The sequence below is a fragment of the Lissotriton helveticus genome, chromosome 10, assembly GCF_964261635.1.
Source record: "Lissotriton helveticus chromosome 10, aLisHel1.1, whole genome shotgun sequence".
NCBI lineage: Eukaryota > Metazoa > Chordata > Amphibia > Caudata > Salamandridae > Lissotriton > Lissotriton helveticus.
In genome coordinates this window covers 612,994,543-613,018,058 of record NC_136071.1, presented here as the reverse complement: position 1 = coordinate 613,018,058, position 23,516 = coordinate 612,994,543, and the positions used below count along the sequence as shown (strand labels likewise).

General features: G+C 41.9%; 1 protein-coding gene across 1 annotated transcript in view; it reads right to left on the bottom strand.

Moving 5' to 3' along the window:
- The window catches only part of LOC144784068 (uncharacterized), a 1,315,621-nt gene that overhangs the window by 1,167,280 nt on the left and 124,825 nt on the right, over positions 1-23,516 (bottom strand). Inside the window, exons 5-6 of the mRNA XM_078662758.1 lie at positions 10,985-11,150; positions 9,957-10,094 (exon numbers count right to left, since the gene is read on the bottom strand). Of these exons, the coding sequence (XP_078518884.1) occupies positions 9,957-10,094; positions 10,985-11,150 (304 nt within the window). The remainder of the gene's footprint in view (positions 1-9,956; positions 10,095-10,984; positions 11,151-23,516) is intronic.

Below are 23,516 nucleotides of genomic sequence, written 5' to 3'. Positions count from 1 at the left end.
TTTATTCAATTAGTAAGTCAGATAACTCAGTTTACAGAAATATCAAGCAAATCATGGTTAAGGTAAGAAATAATGCAATGAATGACATGTGTGTTCGATAAAGGAATTCAGTCCCTATTCTATATACATCAGTTCAGATTTTAAGCAGAACCCATGAAGAGTCCTTAAAGAGTGAGATCAATGGAGTATTTATGAAATTAAACTCCCCATAAAGAGTATTTTAGGAAGACTCAGCTGAACCTCTGCGTACTAACATTAGGTGCTGCAGTAGCTACACCCATAAATTCATGAGAAAAAGAAGTAAATCAGGAACAGTCACCGCCAAAGTGACAAGTAACAAAGAGCTGTCAGCAGTAGCTTACAGTATGTCTCTCAGTAGAAAGACCAAGTCTAAAAGAAAGTCTCTGCAAAAGCTCAAAAGAGACTGTGATGCTCTAATTAGGAAACATGCACATACAGAACACAAAAACACATGTATCAATCCATTTTGTGTTAGATCATCCCGAGCCATAAAAGAGATATCATCCGATGGTCCACTGCTTCTTCCTTCATTCCCACTATAAACACACAATATCGACAGAGTTGTACCTAAAATTATCAGTTCATTTATTTAGCAGTTTTATATTGCGCAAGCAAACCCCAAAGGTATCGGAGTGCTTTACAACATAAGTGGAGGGGAAATCACAAAGAAAATAACAGTAGTGTGCATGTTGACTCGTGGCGAGTCAAAAGTCTCAGATCGGAATACACATTGAATAGCAGGAGATCACAGAGTATAGGGGTGATATATACATTGACTCGATAGGAGAACGTTTCAGGAAGGGGGGCATAGGAACGAGTCAGAAGGTGGGTGAGGTAGAAATCTTAATATTAAGGTGGCTGAGTGCTGCAATGGACAAGAGCCTGCATTCAGGCGGCAACTATCTATTTGGAAGAGAACAGTTGAGGAAGAGTTCTTTGACCTGCCTTTTGAATTTTACAAAAGGAGAGGTTAGTCCTGATATGGACTGGGATGGAGATCCAGATTTTAGGCGCATTTCCAGAGAAGGATCGAGTTGAGGTTTTTTGTTTGGGAGTTTCCGGGGGGATGAGGAGTAGAGTGTTGGTGCTCCTGAGGCTCCTTGTCTGGCCGGCTTTCTCGAGTTTGGCGGCCAGGTAGATGGGTTTCCCAGTGTTCAGAGCTTTGTGCATGAGACAAACAGTTCTGAAGTTGGCACGCATTTCGATTTTAGTTCTCTGAGTGCCGGTGAAATGAGTTCAAATTTCTTCACTCTGGTTACGATTCTGACTGCTGCATTAAGAGTTGATCTAAGAGGAGCTAAGCGAGATTTTGCTGTTCATGTGAGGGATGCAGTCCAATAGTACAGTCTGGACAGCACCAGGGATTGAGTTGCTTGTTTGAGATCGCTGGAAGGGATGAAGGGTTTTATTTTGTTGAGCAGTATAAGGTTGAGGAAGGCATCTTAGCAGAGTTTTTGATTTGCTTGGCCATGTCTAAATTTGGGTCCAGAGTGATTCCCAGTGATTTTTATTGAGTCTGTCATGGGGAGATTGCAGTTGAGAGCATCTATGCCTTTTAGCCATTCTGTGACTTGGGAGTTCTGTTCCTTATTGGAAATGAGCAGGATTTCTGTCTTGTCTTGATTGAGTTTCAGGTGGTTGAGTGTTAGCCAGTGTTGGACTTCTCTTAGAGTATCGTTTAGTCTTTGTAAGTCATCAATGGAGGAGGTTTCGAGATAGATCTGGGTGTCGTCCGCATAAAGGTGGAAGTGGATGTTGATTATTTTGAGAAAGGAGGTGAGGGGTTCCATATAGATGTTGAAAAGTTGCGGAGAGAGAACTGATCCTCGGGCTACCCCTGCTGATGGGGTGTAGGTCAGACACAAAGTTATTGATTTTCATTCTTTGGGTGCGGTTCTGTAGAAAGGAGGTGAACCACTGTAGGACCACCTCATCCGCTCCTACCCTTTCTTGCAGTGCCTTAATGAGTAATTTGTGGTCAACCGTGTCAAAGGCTGCCGATAGGTCTAAGAGTATGAGTAGACAGCATTGGTCATTGTCTAGTGATTTGTGGATATCGTCTATGACGTTCAGGATCACTGTCTCTGTGCTGCAACCTTTTCTGAAGCCTGATTGGTGAGGGTCTAGAAGGTTGTTGAAGTCCATGTGTTAGGTGAGTTGGAGGAGAACACATCTTTCCAGGATTTTAGTTAGGAGAGGGAGATTGGAGACAGGTCTGAAGTTGCTAAGACTGTTTGTGTCAGAGCCCAATTTTTTAATAGTGGTGTGACTTTACTGGCTTTGAGACAGTCCAGCATAACTCCAGTTCTCAGGGAGCTATTTATAATCTTAGTACAGATCGGTGGTTGGGGTGAGTTTGAGCTTTTTGACCAGTTCGGCAGGAATGGGGTTCGAGACGTGAGTTGAGGGAGTGGAGCTGGAAATCATTTTTGCGATCTCAGCTACGAAGATGGGATTGAAGGATTTTCAGTTGTTTGAGTGGTGCTTGGGTGTGATAGATTCTGTATCAGCGAGCGAGCTATTGCCGGGGGGTGGGGGGCAGCGGTGAACGTCTAGGGAGAGCTAAGTTTGTGTGATTTTGTCATTGAAGAAATTGGCAAAGTTATCACATAAGTCTTTGGAGGCCTGAGCTGAGGATGTGGGGGGTTTGGAGATTTGTTGTCTGATGAGATTGAAGAGCTCTTTCAGCCTGTTCTTAGTGTTGTTCAGAGCACCACAAAAGAAGAACTTTTTTTTATTCTTGATGTGTTTTTTGTATTTCCTGTGTACTGATTTGAGTTGATTAAGGAGGATTGTGGACGGGTTGTTCCGCCAGAGTCTTTCTGCAGCTCTTAGCTGTCTTCTTTCAGAGTTTATGTCCGTGTTGAACCATGATCTAGATGGGATGTTCCGGACTCTTTTTTGTTTCCAGGGGGCTAATTGGTCCATAATGGAAGTGATAGTAGTATTGTAGTGGGAGGTGAGTTCTGTTATGGAGAGGTTGTCTGTGGAGGTCAGGAGTGAGCTTAGTCTTTCCTCCAGGTCATTAAGGGGGATTTGACTAGATTTTTCGCCCAGTGGGTGGGTTCCTGCGTGTGGGGCAGGTATTGAGTCGTTAGGTTTATGTGGAATAAAATGATGTGGTGGTCGGACCAGTCAACAGGTAGGATGTGGTTGATAGTGACTGTGTCTACTTGCGCAATAATGACATCCAGGATTGATCCTCTGTTATGTGTTTGTTCTTTGCATTATTGGGTAAGGTTATTGTTGTGCAGAAGTTCATTCAACGTTTGGATCAGCGAGTTATTTTCCTCGTTCCAGTGTAAGATGAGGTCACCTAGAATTATGTTGTTGGAGTTCTGGAGTGCGCAGTGAGTTATCAGGTCGGAAAGGTGTTCACCGAATGTGGTGGTGTTGCCAGGGAGATGGTTGAGGAGATGGCATACTAATGTTTTATTGACACTCCTCTTAATGGTGGCAGTTAGGCATTCAAATGAGTTGTATTTGAATGAGTCCATTTCCGATACGGAGATGTAGTTCTTGTGAATGATTGAAGTACCCCTCCTCATTGGTTCTTTCTATCAGTTAGCTGCTAAATATTTTTATACTTGTAACTTTTGTCTTCAGCAATGTCTTACTATTAGTTATTCAGTGTTCTACTGCCTAACAATGAACTACTCTAAAGACAGAAGCATTTTATTTGCAACATCCTGGTTAAATAATGGGATTCAAGTCTTCATGCAAGCATTATTGTTTTAATATACTGCTCGCTATTCAGCATTGTATGAGTATGTGAATTATACAACTATCTAAATGCAATGAGAGCATGCAGCTTGGAAAGAAGAAATACATTTTATAAAGTCAACACATTCTACAGAAATAACATGTTCAAGCAAGTCACGTTTGGGTCATCTATGTGCATGGTTTAGCATTTCTTAACACCATTTATTTATTAAAAAGAGAAAATAAGGAAATATGGAAAGAGGAATAAGGGCTAGTCTGGGCCTAGCAATGGAAATATGATAGAAATGAAAGCTTAGTCCATTTTGCACCAATTCTGTATGTGATATTTTTAAAACAAGCTGTATATTATTCTGCACCTAAGCTTTTGTAGGTTTTATAAAGGCACATTGTCCTACGTATTACTCTACTGTGTGTTTTTATGTTAATGTCTAAAGCCAATTATCAGTTCTGTTAATAGATTTTTAAGCTAGATGTTTCCTGCTCTATCAAACCACATAGATTTGAGATGACAAGGACCAAAATCAAAGGTGTGTATTAATTTCCATTTGATATGGGTATTGAGTTATGATTTACATAATAATAATAATGTTATATATTTGATTACTACTACCCAATTGAAATTGATTGTTGAAATCATAAAGATAGAAGACTGATTTTATTAAGAGCAGGGCCACTGGAATTATGCGGCAGGGAAGTACTTAATTATGCAGCCGGGTTGATTAAATTGTGCAGCAAGAAAAGGCAAATTATGCAGTGTAATGCGGCACCTTATATGATAGTATTACTGCATTATTTTGTCATTTTTACATTTGTTCGTTAAACTGTTAGCATTGCTTGGGAATTGTTTGCACCTCATTAGGACCAAATTAACACAAATAAATAAATAGCAATAAACAGCAGAAAGGTGACAGTCAACCCTCGCAAAGGCTTCCACTGCACTGCAACACGTGTCACACAATTCTTAGACACTTTTGGACCATTTGGGCTAGAAGCCAAATTTTGTTGTTAAAATTTGCAGATTATAGGTCGTATGACGTTACAACGCAAGCCATTACCCCGAATGCCGCTGCAACGCAAATCTTTACCCCGACTTGCTGTCGGGGTTGCGCTGGAAGTTGGAATAGTTTAATTTACTATTCCAACAGCAGTGTGCCCAACAGTAGGGAAGGTGTAACGGCTGTGTTCCCAGATTATGCAGCAGATGATAGTGTATGTGGCTTGTGGCAAATCATACTTACGCAAAAAAAGTCACACCAGCACAATCGCATAATTCCAGTGGGCCTATTAAAGTTGGGTGGAACTGGCACAATTATCTATAGCGTAATTACTTGTAACTACTGCACAATTACTTGTAATTTTGTGTGATTGTGCGGGAAGCGTAATCCAGCATTTAGCGCTATTTTCTTAGTGCAAAATGCACCCTTGATCTAAAATGGGCCAGAGAATGCATTTTGCAATAGCACTAAATGTTACAGGACATGAACAGTAGTAGCCAGCAGTTGCTCACTCTCGCTTAGTTTGTTGTTTCTGTGCCCCTGCAGTAGGAATTTTGCCCCACAATTCTCTTAATTATGCAAACTGGATTGCCCCATAATTTCGGTAATTTCGCATCACAAGAATAATGTATAAGAACTGAAATAAATACAATTACTCCAGTGTAATTAACATTTTGCCCAGGCCTAGATTTTATGTGCATTGGAATCTGAGAATCTGACGATTTCACAGTGAAAAGCTGATGGATTTATCAAAAGATCTATTTTAGAAGCGAATTAACTCAAATTATTTTTTTCTATGAATTCTCATGATTGAATTGTTGATAACAGTCTACAAAGAATTCTGTCGTGAAAAGAATTGAAATGTCCTTGTTTCAACCTTTTGTCACAGGTAATGTAAAGATGTTTAGAAGTGAAAACATTTATCTCCAGCAAAATTTAGACACCGTGATTCAAGTTACTGTGATTTGCAAATTTAACTAGGCATAAAAAGCTTTACGTAATGATCTGTGTGAAAAAAGAACCTGAAACTTTTCAGATTGGTACAGTCAGATTTGTGAGCATAGTACTCTTAAATATTAACCTCTGTGCTAGGGAAATAGCCAGATAACAGAACAGCATCTAGGAGTTATATCCATAACATAATGCTGGCAGTGTGTATTGTAAAGTTAACATTACTAAGAGTTAGGCATCTCTCAAATGGCGGCTCTTCTGTTTTAATTCCAGTATTTCAACAAGACACAGTACACACATGAACCGATTCCACTGCAGAAATGAGGCTGGCGAAATGTAACCGTGTAGCTCCCTCAGGATGTGAATATGTCAGACTCACAGCCTGCTAAAAGGACACTTGAGGCCAAGTTATGCAGATTTTTCATTGGTACAAAAACATAGCAAATATAGTTTGCATTGTTTTTGCTGCTGCTGGTTGCGTTGTAGGGTGCAAAACAAAACGATTTGGTACTATTCTACATCTTAAGCCATACGAAATAGATAAAATGTACTGAAAAAAGCTAGTCCCATCTTAAATATCTGAAAAGTATAAAAAGAAGTTTGCTTCCTTCAGTATCGAAAAAGAAAGCACAACAATTTAGAAATCAGTTTGCACAATACTTTTCCTTTAAGCAAACATTTATTATATATGGAGTGGAGACCAATTTACGTTCTCTACTAAAATAGTGAAAGTGGTGCAAATGCGATTCCCACATTTTTGGGTCAGTGCAAAACTTAATTTAATCATGTCCCCAGGTTTTAGCACAGCAGTTTATTGTAAGCTAGGCGGTTGAATTAGAAGGCTTTTTCGCGATGCAGAGTACTGGTTAAGAAGGACCATATTGACTTTTAAATAGCGCAAGGCAGGTTTTTCACGATAAAAAGTCCCATCCCAACAGTTTCCGATTGCCAGCCACAAAACTTTCAAAAGGGCTTCAAAGTAGCTTTATGGTATGTAAGTTGACATGTCGTATGCATCTTGCTTGTAATGCATACAATTTATATATTAGCACAATATATTTTCACTCTGATAATCTTGCAATAGATCTCCTGAAGCACTGGCATTAATCAGAGAGACATTCGCTAAAATACTACACTACAGGGTAAACTGCATTTTTTTATCGAAATGGAGGAAGGGCTCAAATGCATTTTTAATATATATTTTTTTATTTTGTGAGCAGCACAAAGCAGGCCTAACCAAGGGCTTATTGCATAAAATACCTTGTGGGCAGAATTGGAATTTGAGTCCTCTCTGGAGCACTTTCTTATTTCACAAGAGGCCGCAGACTTTTGATTGATCCCTTCTGAAATATGGATTATGCTGTTCTACATTTTGTGCAGATGTAATCCTAAGGGGGTGCCTCCTTATTTTCATAGGGGTGGCATCAAGTAAAGAAGAGAAAGCCTTTGCCCTAGCACCTATGCCATACTACAGAAATCAGTGGAAGGGCTTTATGGAAGCGAACTGGTTATGCACAGCAATTATGAAAAGAAAGCACTGCAAATATCAGAGGTAAGGCAAAATGATGGATTTGAATAACACTGGTTGCAGTTAAATTCAGATAGTGAGAGAAACAATACGAAAAAAAGTTATACTAGTACTTATTTAACTAGCCAATACATTCTCACCCATTCACATATGGTTCCAGGATACTAGGAAGGAAAATCATGTGAGCTTTTGAAAGGTAACCATAGCTATGCAGGTCAGAAGCAAGTTGAGCTAACATTGTAGTTATTGCAGCTTGGTGGTCAACAAGCCTTGGAGCCCAAGCTACGGAATATTGCCATAGGCAAGGCAAGTAACGCTGGTGCCAATTACCTTAATATGTTTATTAAATGGCAATGGGACAGGATCCCCTGCAAGAGACAGTATCCTTTGAATTTGGGCATCAAAGGAGAGATCTTTTTCAAAGAAGGCATTCAGGTTTTTTCCTTTGGATACCAGCGCCATGCACACCCAAGAACGTTGGCCTGCGCCTGCTTAACACATACGATGAGTCACCGTTTAAGACAACAACCTCAGTCTTGTTGAGATTCAGATTTTTAACATCATTGTTTATTATGAAATATGATAAATACTTGATACAACATACATTAATTTTTTGACAACAGCTGTTTCAAATAGAAAAACAATAACTATGGATTCAGCTACAACTCGACTGCCCTTTCAAGGTGGTCTGCCATCTTGTGGAAAAACTAGGTAACAGAGAGTATGCCTATTTTGTACCTTTTAAAGATTGTGTGTGACTGCAAAACAGTTTCATTGTATTGCTTCACCAACACAATAAAATATGTTTTTTGTATTTATTAAATTAGCAGTTTTAGTGTTACAAAGCTTCCTTTATGTAATAATTAACAACGAATTGTAAAAATGTTGCCTAGGTCTGGTGAGCGAATGATAATAAGTATTAGGGCATGATACTGAGAACAGTCATAGGCAAAGAAGTTGGAGGTTTTAAGGTATCTTGAGGGTTTTAGCGAGATCACATGTATCACTTCAGCGAGAGGGATGATACTGATTTTTATGGCTGAGGACACATGCATTTTTGTAGCAGTTTTTCTACCTATTGCTTGTAAAACATTGAATCAATTCCAGCTGCTTTGTATGTGAGGGGAGGATTGTCCTCTGCGGAGGTTTTTGGCACCACTTACTTATAGAAGCAAGACCTTTTTTTTTTAAATAAACACTGCAGAAAGTAGACAACTGAAATGATCAATTTCAACTTTTTTCTCTTACTCTTTGAGGAGGTCAGATCATTGATGCTAACAGTTGTGGTATGGTATTTGAATTATAAAGTAAATCCATGTAAATGTCCATTGCTATTCTTATGTCACTGGTCTTCATTACAGAGCTATAGAGGCCCTCACTGTGTCACAGTGTACGCTGATGTTTCACCTATGGTGCTCAATGATCCAATGCATTTTGTAGAAAGTGGAACTACATGCTAAATAGTGTGGAGAGTTTGAAATCCATTATCATTAGTGGGTTTTAGTGCAAATTTGTCATTGTCTTTTAAGAAAGCCATGACATTGGATATTGATAGTTAGACCTATGTCCCATGGAGGTTGCATTATGACACAAAAAATATTTGATGATGTAATTTAAGTTAAAAAAACAAAGTTGCATATAAAATACTCCTCTCTGTAGGTTGCCCAACACATATGCCTAATCTACGTCTTTGACTTTCTGTAAACTACAAACACAATTCAGTAAACTGAGACCGTCTTCGTCTCACACTACCCCAGCTTTTATGTATTAAAAACTTGCATTCTTTTACCAGGTTCATCTGCCGTTCATCAACTGCAGTGTCTTTGTCATCCCTTATCACTGCCAGTATAGGAGAGCATAGAAAAATTGCATGGCAGCAAACATCTAATAGTACACTGTGGGCATACAGTCATAGCGGAGGCTTCACAGTTTTGGCGTAGTCTCTGCACTCGTAATGGAATCTCCACAAGGAGAACTGCAGTACGAAAATTCGGCCTGGGGTGACAAGCCTCTGCCACAACTGGGGAGGCTCTTTGTGAATTGGGCCCTGCGTAGTTAGATGTTTAAAGTAAATGTTGTGCATTTTCTGCCTTTTTGCCAACTCTTTACATGCCCTTAACGAAGCAGGATTCATGCCCGTGTATGTCAATTCTATTACAATAAATTTTTTTAAACAATTTGTTTCCTATTTTTTATCTTTCACAAGGAGTTTTTGTCAGAAAAGTTTTCTTATTTTTTTCTTTTTACAAAGATGTATTCTCAAATCCATTAGTTGTCAACATTGTTCGCCTGTCCAAATGCATGGTCAAGTTGATACAGATTCAGCATTTTATCCAGTGGGTCACCTTTGTCACTATCATTTATTTTTATGATTTTGTTTGCATGGAAAAAGGTTTGGTAAAATACTGGGCAAACATCTGCACAATAGCTTGCTCTGGGGTTATCCTTGCAAGGTAGAGTTTAGCTTTGAAATGACACTTAAGTAGCTTATTATTTAAAATTAACCCCTTCAGAATTTGTGTGTTATCGACTTTTGAATCCTTACCCCTGTTCGGAGTACTATGAATGAAGTCTGTCTTTACATGTGTGCACTACTTTTCAGGCTAGTAGGTTATGACCTTTGATTCAAGCTATGGATGATATATTCACAAGACATTTCAACGACTTCCTAAGATGAGACACAAGGCTGAAAAATAATGCTGTGCACACAACATGCTAATGTGGCAATGAAAACTCACCATTTTATCTGGAAGAGGAACAGATCTCAGGAAAGAAAAACTTGAAGATCTCTGCGAGCAAAGGTTTAAATCTTTTGTTTTCCATAGGACCGATCCCCTGAGATTATATTTGGTTGGGCACTTTCCTGAGACGTCCACCTAGAGCAAATATTAGAGTGTGTGAAAATGTGACTTTCGTGAACTCAATAAAAGAGATGAAAGCAAAAGTTATGTACTAGAAAAAAGAATTTTGCTAAAAAATAGCTGTACTAAAGAAACTGAAACATCATTATTAAAAGATAAAACAAAATTGCCTGTTGCATTGACATTTGCTTATAATGCATGCAGAGCTCCTTAATGTTTAGGATAGTGCTAGGCATTATTTTGACAAATGGGGGAGAAAGGCATCCGAGACACTTTTACAATTATGAATAGTAGACTGTGTGTGACATGTCACCAAAATCATACGTGTAGCACAAAATATATTAAGGGTCATTTAGTATGTCTTTGACTGCCTTAAGAGTCAATGGTATTTTTCACAAACATATTTGAGTAAGATCACAGAATGTAAATAAGTAATAATGGTAATGTGGTAAAAACAACCAGTTAAACTAGCCAAATAGAAAAGATATTCACTATCAAATCAATGAAATTTAGACAGATTAAACAGCATTTGATTGCAACACAATACAGAGGGGTTGCAAGCTGCTCAAAATACACTAACCTACTAGATTTGTACAATATCATACCTCAAGTTTAAGAAAATGAGCTTTAAAAATATCAGTGGATTATATTTTTACAAACATGGCTTAGAGATGCTGCTTTAGCTGCTACCTGCTCCCCAATTGCTACATTCTCCTCCTCTTTTTCCTGCTTACAGGTTTTTTGCTCTTTTGCTATATCTGGTTGTTCAGTAATATAGATTTTTTTAAACTCCCATAATTTTAGTAAACTGGTACCACCATCCACCAACAGTAGTCTGGGAACGGTTCCAGCATCAGTGCCCCCTTCTGCCTTTTTGAAGCCTTAAGTACGATGACAATGCTCACCTCTTCAATGGACCCATCGGTTGAGGATGTGTATGAGCTCTGGAGTAGACTCAGGATGCCACGCTTGATATTTAGTGCCCAAGTCTGCTCACTTTCTGAGGGGCAGATGACAGGTATCTTCCCATCATGAAACGTAAACTCAAGAGGATTTTTCTCCAGTGAATTCCTGGAATGTAGAAAAGAGATTGACAGATCAAGAACATTAGTAACCGATAGCAGCTATATTAAAAAGGCAGAATGACATGCATTTTCAAAATTGGATATCTCTCTGTTTATATCTACTTTGTAAACAAATATGGCAAATATTCTGTAAAAAAAAAAGAACTTAAAATGTAATCTCATACACTTGTAAGCTTTTGGATATTCACACTCTCATCTTGATGTACTTGGAGCAATTGTAAACCCACAATAGGAAGGGGAATGACCAATGTTGTGAGTTACAAACCCATTTTCAGTAACTGTGCTAAAGGGTGGTTAGTTTATCCACTCAATGGAGTTAATACTGTAGCTTGCAAAACTTTGAAATACATTGCCAAACTGGATACATTTATCCCAACATATTGCTTAAAATGTTGGTGAATTAAATCAAATAGAACCTTTTTTATAGTAGAGGTTCCTTTGGAGGAAATTCTGCAAGCAAACACGAGAAACACTCAAGGTATTTTGTACCAAACCAATGATTTAAAATCTGTTCACAAACATTGGGTTCCAACTTTAAACTTAGCATGGCACTCAGAAGAAGGAACAATTGCCCTAATTGTGCATTCATCAAAATTGTGCAGATAAGGAACCTGCTATCTTGCTATATATTTTAGTGACCATTCAGACACAATACTTCAAAATACTTGCTTTTGTAAAGTTCTTTTCAAAACTTTCAGCTTGCAAGAGGGAAAAAATATGATGAAAGGCAGAAGTCCGAAACTTTGAAGGAAGGATTTCTGCAAAAACGGATGACCTTGAAAGTTATTCGTAAATAGAAGGCGTGAAAAAAGAAAGAAGAACAGAGCACAAAAGAAAAAAGGACAGAAAAGTAGAAAGGTTCAAAGTCAGGAAAGATGTGAACGAGAAGGACTATCAGAGATGGAAAGGTGGGGTGCATGGCTAAATGAGGAACTGGCCCACCTGCGAGTGTGGAAGTTGTAGGCAAGAACTGAATGGAAAAGGAAATTGCAAAAAGATTTAGAGAATGGGAGACCCTTCACTCCTCCAGTTTGCAATTCGGAACTGGCCAGATTCGTTTTGTACTGTGTGGAAAGCTCTTTTATAGTATAAAAACATGGGGGTCCATTAGGATGTCGTGCGGATTGCCTCCGCCAGGCTGGTGGTGGCCACCGCCGGCCTGGCGGAGGCAATCCGCACGACATCCACTGCCCATTCCCCCCCACCATATTACAAAGGCGGGGGGGACCGCGGCGTTGCAAAACACCGCCCGCCTTTTTTCCCGCCCCAGTCGCCTTGAGGTCGGGGCAGAAAACGAGTAATATGGTAGACACCGCCCGCCATATTACAATGGGCATACTTCAATGCCTTTCCGTGGCGGCAAGGCAGGCGGTGTTCACTCTGGGGGCCCCCTGTGGGCCCCCAGAGTGATGGCCAAAGGGGGGTGGCACACAGGGGGGTACCTGTGGTACCCCCCTGCCTTTGCATAATAGAAAAGGCAGGCACCGCGCGGTGCCTGCCGCTTCTATTGTGCAAAGGCGTGCTGGTTTTTTTTAACATCGTGGCGGGCGGTGCAGTGTGCACCGCCCGCCACAATGTTAAATCGTGAAATGCGCCCGCCACTGTGACGGGCGCATCATAATTGTAATGTCGGGACCCCTGCCCTTTAGGCGGGCGGTCCCGATTGCCGCTAGGGTGGCGGGCGGGCAAAGCCCGCCCGCCATCCTAATGGACCCCATGGTTTCTAAAGGATGTTCGGACACCACTGGGTTAAAATCGTCCACCTTCTTCCACATTAAAATAAAATTATATAAAACGAGCTAGAGTTGCACTGGATAAGCGGTGGAACAGGGTCTGGAGGTATGAAGCAGGAGATTGGCCAGCACAAAGCCCCTCAATCAAGGGACGCTGGAAAACAGCCAGAACTGGAGAGGTTTGCAAACAGACTAACAAGGGTGGGAAAGATGCCAGGATCGATGAATGAAATGGTGTTTAGAAGTGACTGAAAATAGCACGATCAGGGTCACAGGAAATGAGCTCACAGAGTCAGTGGGCAGGCGAGGATTATGCAAGGTGGAGTAGCAAAAGCTTGGGATTGTGTGTGGAAAGTAATCGCAGAAATGAAAGGTCGGTGGAAAATACATTAAAGGGACCAAAAGTCCAAACCTAACACATGGATTAGTTATCGTGTTAAAAGCAAACAACTAGGTGAACATACTAAATTAAAATGCATCCATTTAGCACTAAAACGTCTAAATATAAAAGAATGCAACACTTGTAAAGGAGTTCTTTACTTCACAACTACAGCGTGAAAGATGTTAACAAAAAATAAACAGCAATGGACTGTGCAGTTAGACACTGCATTAAGAAAGCAATAACTCTTGTAACCGTGCAAATAACAGGCTTTTTCTTACTGAATGGATTTTGTATAGGGAATTCCCACGGTTGTGGGGAAATATGTGGAAGCTGGGAATAGGAGAAAGGTTCACGTCAGTGCTCTGATCACTTTATTTGGGGACACTATATTTTTTCTATACCATATTTGGTATATGACTTGCAAAGGCGGATGTTTTATTTATCATCTAACAAGTCATGCAGTTGACAATTGCCCATAAGCTGATCCTGTGATTTCTTGATAATATATATTAGCTATGTAAATGTATGTAAAGTGGGCCATAGAGACCTTGCTATCTTCAATGTAAGAGGGTCAGGTTTTTCCACCATCTGACTCATAGCTGTCAGAGAACAACTTGTTTGTTTAGGTATTTACTTTTCTTGTTATTTATATGTTATGTTATGTTATTTATATGTTATGTTATGTTATGTTATGTTATGTTATGTTATGTTATGTTATGTTAACCCATCTTATTTAGCGTGCAGCTGCCTCAGCAAAGTAGCATCCCTGCGCTGCCAGCAGTGAAACAATGGAGCTAGAGCCTAAGCCTGAGGGAATAAATAGGTTTTAATTGCCTAGGGTTCTGGCTGCCGCGTTTTGGACCCTCATGCACAAAAAGTACTAGCTTATTTCGGTGCAAGACATGATGTCTACAAAATTATACAAATATTTTTGAATTAAAAAATTGATTTTAATATCTCCGGATCTATACACAAAATGTACTATGATAAAACTGTATATTCAATGTTGGAGGTTAGAACATCCTTATTACATGATTAACACTTAAAAAGAGATTTTTGAACTTTAAACACTATAAAAAATATGAAAAAGGGATGGTTTCCTGTCGACGCGTTTCGACACGTGGGGCTGTGTCTTCTTTAGGACTGTACCATCAGAGTTCTGTAGATGACAGTTGTAGACATATTGTTACTGTTTATCATTTTAGTAGAAAACAGTACATATCTTGATTCACCTATTCATTGCTTGATTAGTTGCGCTAGTGCATAATTCATTAGTTTAGATAGACCGCAATTCCTTATTTTTTGTGCTCAAAACTAGACAAATATCATATATATACATATAGAAAAACATTGGGGATATCCTCGTACTAAATGTTTAAAGGCATTGTGTTGACTTCCAAAACATTGGTCATTTTTCCCACCCCCATTATTTTTCCCCTTCCTAGACAGAGTTTCATAAAAACAGATTTTGTTCATGCATTTCTAATCAGAGCAGAAGCCTTTTGAAACAAATTGTTATTTCTAAAGAAATACATGAATAATACATGAATAACAAAAATCATCACATTTCTCCTTATGCTATTAGTTGTTTTTAAGTGGGATTTCTTTTCTAAGGAAAAGGTCGTTAAACTCATGTGTTGAATTCTTTTATGTGAGACTGTTGTGAAGAAGACACAGCCCCACGTGTCGAAACGCGTCGACAGGAAACCATCCCTTTTTCATATTTTTTATATTGTTTAAAGTTCAAAAATCTCTTTTTAAGTGTTAATCATGTAATAAGGATGTTCTAACCTCCAACATTGAATATACAGTTTTATCATAGTACATTTTGTGTATAGATCCGGAGATATTAAAATCAATTTTTTAATTAAAAAATATTTGTATAATGATTTTGTAGACATCATGTCTTGCACCGAAATAAGCTAGTACTTTTTGTGCATGCCTGGGTATTTTAGTTCACATACACTTCTCACCCTGACCCAGGATCGCTATTAGCGCCAGGGGTCCCTGTTACTTCACGCGTTTTGGACCCTCTGCAGTCGCATAACCTCTGGGTTGTTTATCCCGAGGTAGAGTGAGCTGGCGTAGTCCAACCATGACAGAAAAGATGCCTGGACTATGATTTGCCGGGTGGGTGGGTCGAAGAACTCCAACAGAGGTTTCAATCCCCAAAGTCGGCCACAACAGGTTCCTGCCACTCTCTTAGTATGGTCCGGAAAGCAGAGGGTCGAGTACATACACACCCCTAGATTTTTTACCACCAACTTGTGGGTGGGTGCACTCCCCAGGGTAGTAGGCCACCATCGTTCACCCCATAGCTCAGTGTCTCGCACCACCAGCAACTTATTAGCGTTAAGCTGGAGGCAGTTGGCAGTCATCCACTCCGCGACCGCCGCCAGGCCACTCCTAAATTTGAGGCCAACCTGCGTGCAGTCATCAGATAGAGCCACCACCAACTGCGTGTCATCAGCATAAGAGACTATGGCGAGACCTCTGTCCCTGGCCACCGCAGCCAGCGGTTGTACATACAGATTGAATTGTACAGGACTCGGGCAGAGCCCTGTGGCACACCCTGTCTGATGCCTGGACACAGGAAAGAAAGGGAGGGGCTGTCACTTGGAACGTTCTCTCGGAGAGGAAAGATCTAAACCATTCCAGAGCTGAGCCAACTATACCGGCCTCCTCCAGCCGATGTAGTAAAATCTGGTGGGGGACCGTATCGAACGCGGCTCTTAGATCTAACAGGATCAGTGCCACAGTGTGCCCAGCATCTAGAACTGTCCGTAGATGTTCAATCACTGCTAAGAGTGCTGTCTCCAGGCTGTGACCCGGAGAAAAGCCATTCTGTGAGGGATCCAGGGTGTCGTTGTTGTTCAACAATTCCGTTAGGATGGTGTTAATATGATCCTCGACAATCTTGGCTGCCAACGGTAGGAGGAATATAGGGCGGAGGTTTTCCAATTTAGCAGGGTCCAAGGTGGGTTTCTAAAGTAATGGGACCACCCTTGCCTGCTGCCATAACCTAGGGACAACTGCTGTGGAAAGACAAGTATTGATCACATGGCAAAGAGGTACCAAGAGCACATGCAGAGAGTCTTTAAGCTGGTCGGGCTTAAGGGGGTCAGCAGAAGAGCCTGATTTGACTTTACTACATAACAAGCGGAGCTCATCCTGTGAGATTAGTGGAAAGGCTGCAAGAGTACGCGTAGGGGGGGGTTGTATAGAACTAAAGCAGACAGGAGCTAGAGGAAAGGACTTATAGATAGTTTCCACTTTCTTAACAAAGAAAGTGGCCAGGTCCTCACAGTGCTGTCGGACGTGATCACAGATGCAGTCCGTGTTTTCCTTGACTTAGGATCATTAAGTATTGCAAAGATACACATGGCTGGATTACTGCTTAACGTAATTTTATTTGCAAAATAGGCCGCCCGCTCTGATTGAATGGCCCTATGATAACTCTTGATGGCGGCCTGATAACATCCCTTAGCCACCAGGTCATAATCTCTTCTCCAGCCCGCTCCAGTTTTTTACAGGCCTTGCACAGTGTGGCCAGGGGTTGGAGTTAGAGTTGCGGCACTTAGACCATTTGGCCGGAATGAGAGAGCCACTCCTTTGGGGAATGACAACCTCCACTCAGCATGTTCATGTACTCTTTGGTCCAAAAATAAACTCTAAATCTTATTAGTTGAACCGTGCCACCCTTGAAGTCTGTGTCTGTGGTACCTGAGCACTGTTGTGTGTTGAGTCGGGGTCCAGGTATCAATGAGGGGCAGCGGGTTCTAGAGAAGTACAACTACATTTCAATAGTGATCAGCGGGAAAAGGCAATCCATTTGGAGTGGTGGGGTCTCTTCTAGGCAGATCAGAGGTGGTCCCCATAAGCTCTGTCTGCAAAGCATAGGTTCACTTTCAGATGCCTTCTGACAATAAGTTGTCTTATCTGGCCACCTGTGACTTGTCCAGTGTATTCCAAGGCCATCGTCATCATAACTTCATTATCGATCATAAAGATCTTAAAAAGTGTGTCGCAACCTAGTATAAAAATACATACGTTTGCCGGTGATATGATTTTTTAAAATACTAAAAATACAACAATGTAGTTTAAAAAAGCACTAACATACCATATCAAAATAGAGCATATAAAAGTACTTGTGAAGAAATATACATCATTAAATACTATACAATAAATATATTGCATGGGGCACTCTGAGCATTTATTCCATAGTGCCCTTAAAGCACCTAATCCATAGGGCTAGCAAAAGTTTTGTGCATATTGTAGAAGTTGACCAATTCCAGGTATGCCCGAGTCTTGGTACAATGTAAAAAATGTACTTACACAATACAGTTTTCACTTTGACTTGTAAACTTTGCCCAGATCGAGGAAACCTTCCCTTAGAGGTAAATAGTGGCACCTCATCTCGCCCTAATTAGCATCGGCACCTACCTGCCAGGCCAAGACAAGCTAATTTTTTGTAGCACCCTTAGCAATCAATGGCTCCAGAATAGGTTGTGAGATCAAGTATATCATCTCATGCCCAAGCCTCCAGAGCAGTTGCTTGAAGTGTCCACGCCCATTTTAAGTATCTTGATAGGTCAAAAACAATTGGTTCCTTTTTATTACATTTTAATAAGCGGAAGGCCAGCGCACACTGTTTCACACCTGGGTTTCTGGATAATGGTAGGATCTACCTAGATCTTGGGGTTTTGTACTTGTGACAAATTAGTAAAAAGTGTGCATCAGTTTCCAACATATTAGGACAGAATGGCCAACATACTAGTGCTTCTCCGTTTTTATCACAACTCAGTGTAAACAGGGCTGGTGACGCCCTGTGCGACAATGTCTGTTGGCACCCCCCAGAATGACCACCTTTGCACCGATTCACCCACCACACCCCTTTAACAGTGCCCCTCAAGTCTCCAGAACCACTGTCTCTCGGATTCATTTAGTTTAATAGCACCGCTCATACCAGTGTAAGGTGTCAGATCACTTTACATCACACAAACATTGCACAGAGACAACCATGGGTGTTTAAATCAGTGTATAGGAAATGTTACATCAGACAGGACAAGAAGGTGTAGTGTAGGAGTAATGTCATCAATACTGGTAGGCAACATAGCTTAAGAGACCTTATTGTACAAAAGCACACATTCAAAATTTTAAATGTAACACCATTGTTAGGGGTTCTCTTTAAAAACAAGAATTGTTTTCCACCCAAACAAACCCTTTTGGCAAGATAGGATAATGAAAGACTGGGCAAAAAACCATATAGCTCTAACATATACCTTGCAGTTTGCACACAGCTCTTTGAGGACAGTTAATAGCTCAATGTTCTATTTTAAAGTAACAAAAGGAGCTCTCTTATAGAAGCAGTAACCCACAGACCTATTTACATTACATGCACTTTGTTATCTGCATGGTACACGTTCTTAGCAGCAGGCATTTTAACCCTCTGCGCTATCTTTGGATGAGTCAAAACTTCCACTAGACAAACCTCCGGTCTCTTTACAGGAAGAAGTTAAATTACTGGAGTTATCTTGACGTAACGCGCCAGCAGGTTGATGCTTTTAAAATGATAATATTACTTGCGAAAATGACTCCCCCACCCCAAGTCAGTGCCCTTGCAGTGGCACAGCTCGCACCGCTCTAGAGCCAGGCTTGAGTGTAAAGGTCCTAAGAGGCAATGCACCAATTCAAAAACAAATATGCAAGGTCTTAGCCTCTGTGGGAATTATTCTATCAAGGGATGGTTCAATTTTCAGAGAACATTTGTGGCTCAAAGAGTTGCCCACCAAGCCTTCCGACCTCATTTCCCGCTATGTCTTCTAGAGGGCATAATCCCACATTCAAGTAGGGGACCCCAATGTCCGGCTCTTTGAGTGAAATAAATCCACTGGTATATTATATGGACTGGGTTCTTTTTCTTTTGTCATGTGGAGTAGAGCAGCCTTAGTTTCAGCCAATGTAAATGCTGCTAAGTAATCACCAGAGGTAGAAGAGTGAGGGACAGTCAGACCAATCTAGGGTCAGCATTATTGGAAAGGCCAGGATTAACATTATCATTCTTACTATAGAAAGTTTTGAACTGTTTGGCCCCTAAATATACTGGCCCAAATCATTGGGCCACCTCCCATTTGTTCTTAGAATTAATTAAACAAGTTTTAGCCCTTCTGGGTAATGTTATATTTGTTCTGGAACCCTCTTTAATTGCCTTAAACAAGCCCCCCTTGGCAACCCTGCAGCTCTTTGTAAACCAAGGACATGATATGGGTCTACCTTGTGGCTTTCTGCATTGCTTCCTAAATACACATTTAAGAGTTACAAAGAGCTCAGAATGGTAAGAGCTGAGTTGAAGGGACTAGCAATAGATCGTTCTACAAATTAAAAGTGGGCCACTAAAAGCATTCATCATTGCTGATAGTGGCCAATTTTATATTTCTGCTATAATTTCTGAGTACTAGTGGAGTGCTTTAGGAATCATTGGTATGCCCAAGTGTCTTACCAAAAACATCTGTGCCAAAGTCAGCAACAAGGTGGTACAAAAAGGGGGTGGTGATGGACGGAGTATCTGAACCAATCAAACACTCACACCCAGTCAAAAGATCTGGGTTTAATCCATCACCATTCTTTAGCCTACTCTGCCACCCCAGTTCAGACATGACCATATGCAAATCAGTCTGACCCTGTGCCTCATGGGAACAATCCAGCCCGAACTGCCAAGCCACGCCTTCCCTGGACCGGAAACAAGCTTCCTAGGACTGGTTTCTGGCATTTCAGCCGTCTTCAGCCAGGCTTGCTTGAATCCAGTGGCAAAGTGAGCAAGGGACTCACGTCTGAGTATACCCTGCCAACTTATGGCGAACAAAGCGGTACAAAAGGGGGTGGTGATGGACGGAGCATCTGAACCAATCAAACACTCACACCCAGTCAAAAGATCTGAGTTTAATCCATCACCGTTCTTTAGCCCACTCTGCCACCCCAGTTCAGACATGGCCATATGCAAATCAGTCTGACCCTGTGCCTCATGGGAACAATCCAGCCCGAACTGCAAAGCCTTGCCTTCCGTGGACCGGAAACAAGCTTCCTAGGACCGGTTTCTGGCATTTCAGCCGTCTTCAGCCAGGCTTGCTTGAATTCAGTGGCAAAGTGAGCAAGGGACTCACGTCTGAGCATACCCTGCCAACTTATGGCGTACAAGAGGTGGGGGAATGTCCTTCTCTTTTCTAGGGCCATCAGCATGGAACGAGCTCCCATGAGAGTTGCGGTCAATTGATGCAATTTCCTTGTTCAGGAGAAAATTTAAAACATGGCACTTTAAATATAAATAGATGGCATATGCACTCTGTATTTGTGGCCTCTGTACAGAGACACAGGACACTCATTGGAGTAACAGTGCGCTCTACAAGTCGTTTTTCATTCATTCATTCATTTGGGGCACTCTTTGCTTGGGGGTCGATTACAGTCACATTGGTGTGCCTAATTGGACCAGATCTCTCCTCCTTACTTTTAGTGCCTAACAAAGCAGTTAATTTGCCTTCTGTGTGAGTAATCGGTACAATTGGTGACCGCTTTCCTCAGCTCGCATATTTCAGTCCTCAAAAGTGTCAGCTGGCCTCCGACAACCTACCCACTATGGAATAATAAGGGCCAGGGCTCCAGGGTACTAGGTCACCCGTGAGGGGAAGGTCCTCTCTCAGGTGAAAAGCCGTAAATCTATTGGCACACTAACACTAACTGTCAATTGAATTAGGCAGCTTTCTTTCTGCCCTGTGATAAGAGTCTACCTCGTTTGTTGAAGGAGTTGACAATGGACCACTAGTAGTTTTAAGAGTTGGATGGGCTAGTGTGGCAGGCTTGCTCTGGTTTTAGCTTGTTTTAGTTAAATAAGCCTTTATGCACTTAGACTTGCTTTGAGCTGATGCGCTCCCTTTGTCTTTCTCGCTCTGTAAGCTCTTCACTTCATCTATCAAGACTTCAATGTGATCTAGGGTACAATTATCTGCAGCATGGTTCTCTTGTGTTATGGCCTTCCCAGACTCCCTAGCATTATCCACAGCTTTTGTTTTCTCCACTGTCCCCTTATTTTTGGCGATGGGAGATATTGAGCTGGGGTGTTTGACAGGAGCCACAAGTAAACTTGTTGAAAAGATACCTTAACCTGTTAGGCGCGGCCGTTTTTTCGCGGCAGTGCAGCGGTTTTAAAGAGCAGGCGGGGCTGCGTCGGCCGTTGAACGTTCGCAGCACCAGCCAGGTAGTGCTCCAAACGTTCAACGGCCGACGGCAGCACTGAAAGGGTTAATAAATAACAACATACTAAACCAACAAGTTAAAGGAGTTAAGACAACCTCAGTCAACGTATACAGGAGTAAATCCCAAGACAGGCAGACTATCACAAAGCAATTTAGAGAAATGTATGTGAACGGATCAGTTGCACTTCAGCAGTACACCCGCTTTGAAATAGTAATGCAAACAATTATACACCAGTTAGAGAGTGAGCCTCGTGAACAGATACCAGTGACCACGAAACTTGTTCTGCAGAATCAGAGAGTAAACAATGTCAGAAGAACTTTAAAAAAAGTCAATATAATTATCGGGTCTACCCCCTGATAGTGGTAGATTGACTCGCACTGCCCCACCTGGCGCTTTAGTGCTATGGAAAGTTCCCCAAACCCTCGGTCTCAAAACAATGGCAATGGACACTCCTCCTAACCTCTTAGAATTTGTCTGAGTTTTTCATATTCCAATGTAAAACAACAACAGGCGATACCAAGTAGTACCAGGTGACAGGGTGGCAACCCTTCCCTGTTCCTGCTCGAATAAGCTATAAATGAGCGGAGGAGTGAATGTGGACAGAAGCTGAGGAGAAATCCGGCTCAAGCAACAAGAGTCTGATTGCCTCCACAGCCGTTCTTCAGGTTCTAGCAGACTACGGGACAAAGTCCACTCCAGCAGGAGGTCCAGAGGGAAATGCGGACAGAGGCTGAGGTGAAGAGCAGGTCAATCAGTCGGAGGTCGGACACTTCACACACACCCCTCAACTTTTTCTCGTGCCCGAGCGAGCAAGGGTACGGGGTCCCACCCCAGTGGGAGTCTGAGGGAAAAATGCGGGCAGAGTGAGGATTCAAAACGTACCTGGATAAGGAGAAACAACCTTGCCAGAAAACACCCAGCTTGACAACCAAGGGGGTGGCACTACCCTGGCCCTTTCTGGTGTGGATGGGCAGAGGATGGACCGCAGGTGGTGGCAGGGTGCTTTTAAGTGTGTGGCGCGGAAAGCAGTAACAACCCCTCCTCTCCAGGGTCAAACTGTTGTGGGACTTGGAGTCCAAGAACAGCAGAATCTCCCATTTTGTCATCAGTGATGTCAAAGAACATCTCATGAGTGATGTAATATGTGAGGTCATTAGCAGCGCATCGCGGAGGCGTAAGTTATAATTAGCTCCCCTGGGCCATAGGTGGGTGCCCCAGTGCCCGCCCAGGGCACCTAAAACCCTCTATTTGAGGGGGCAGTGGGAGCACAAGGGCCCCCGTAGCCCCAGCCGGCTCCCCACAGAGGGTGGGAGCCGGAATTACTCCCACCCAGAGGGAGCAGCTCTCTTTGCATGCTCTAGTTGGGAGCAACATCTGCTTCCCTGCCCACAGGAGAGCGGGCAGGAAAATAGAAGTATGCTTCCACCCGGCGGGAGCATGTTTAAATCTCATGCAAGTGGAGAGCAGACTTGGCTTCCCTGCCTGCACTGCTGCAGGCAGATAAGGTATTTTTGCTCCCATCTGGCAGGAGCTTTTAAAATGCTCCCAACAGGTGGCAGCAAACACATGTATCCCTGCCCACACTAGTGCAGGGAATGGGATCCTCTGGCTTTTGAAGGCTCGGGGAGCTGGGCAGCCCAGCCCCCTCCAATTTTTTATGATTTTTGCCCGAGGGATGGGGTCCCTGGGGCTGCTATCGGCTCTTGGATGGGGGGCAGGGCACAGTCCTTCCCTTACTTAAGGTACTTGGTCCCGGAGATTAGGTCTCCTGACCCAAAATGTGATCAGGGAGAGAGGCCCTACTCACACCCCATCCCCAAATAGTTTTTTTAAATTGTGGGATGCTGTTTTCTCTGATTTGGTGCCGCAAACCTGTGGGAGTCCCGTGGGATTGCAGCAAAACCAACTGATCTTTTTTCATTTTGGCCCCAGCGCTGGTCCCTCTGGGTCCCCTCCACAGGGCCTTGGGTAAAGGTATCCCTACCCTAAA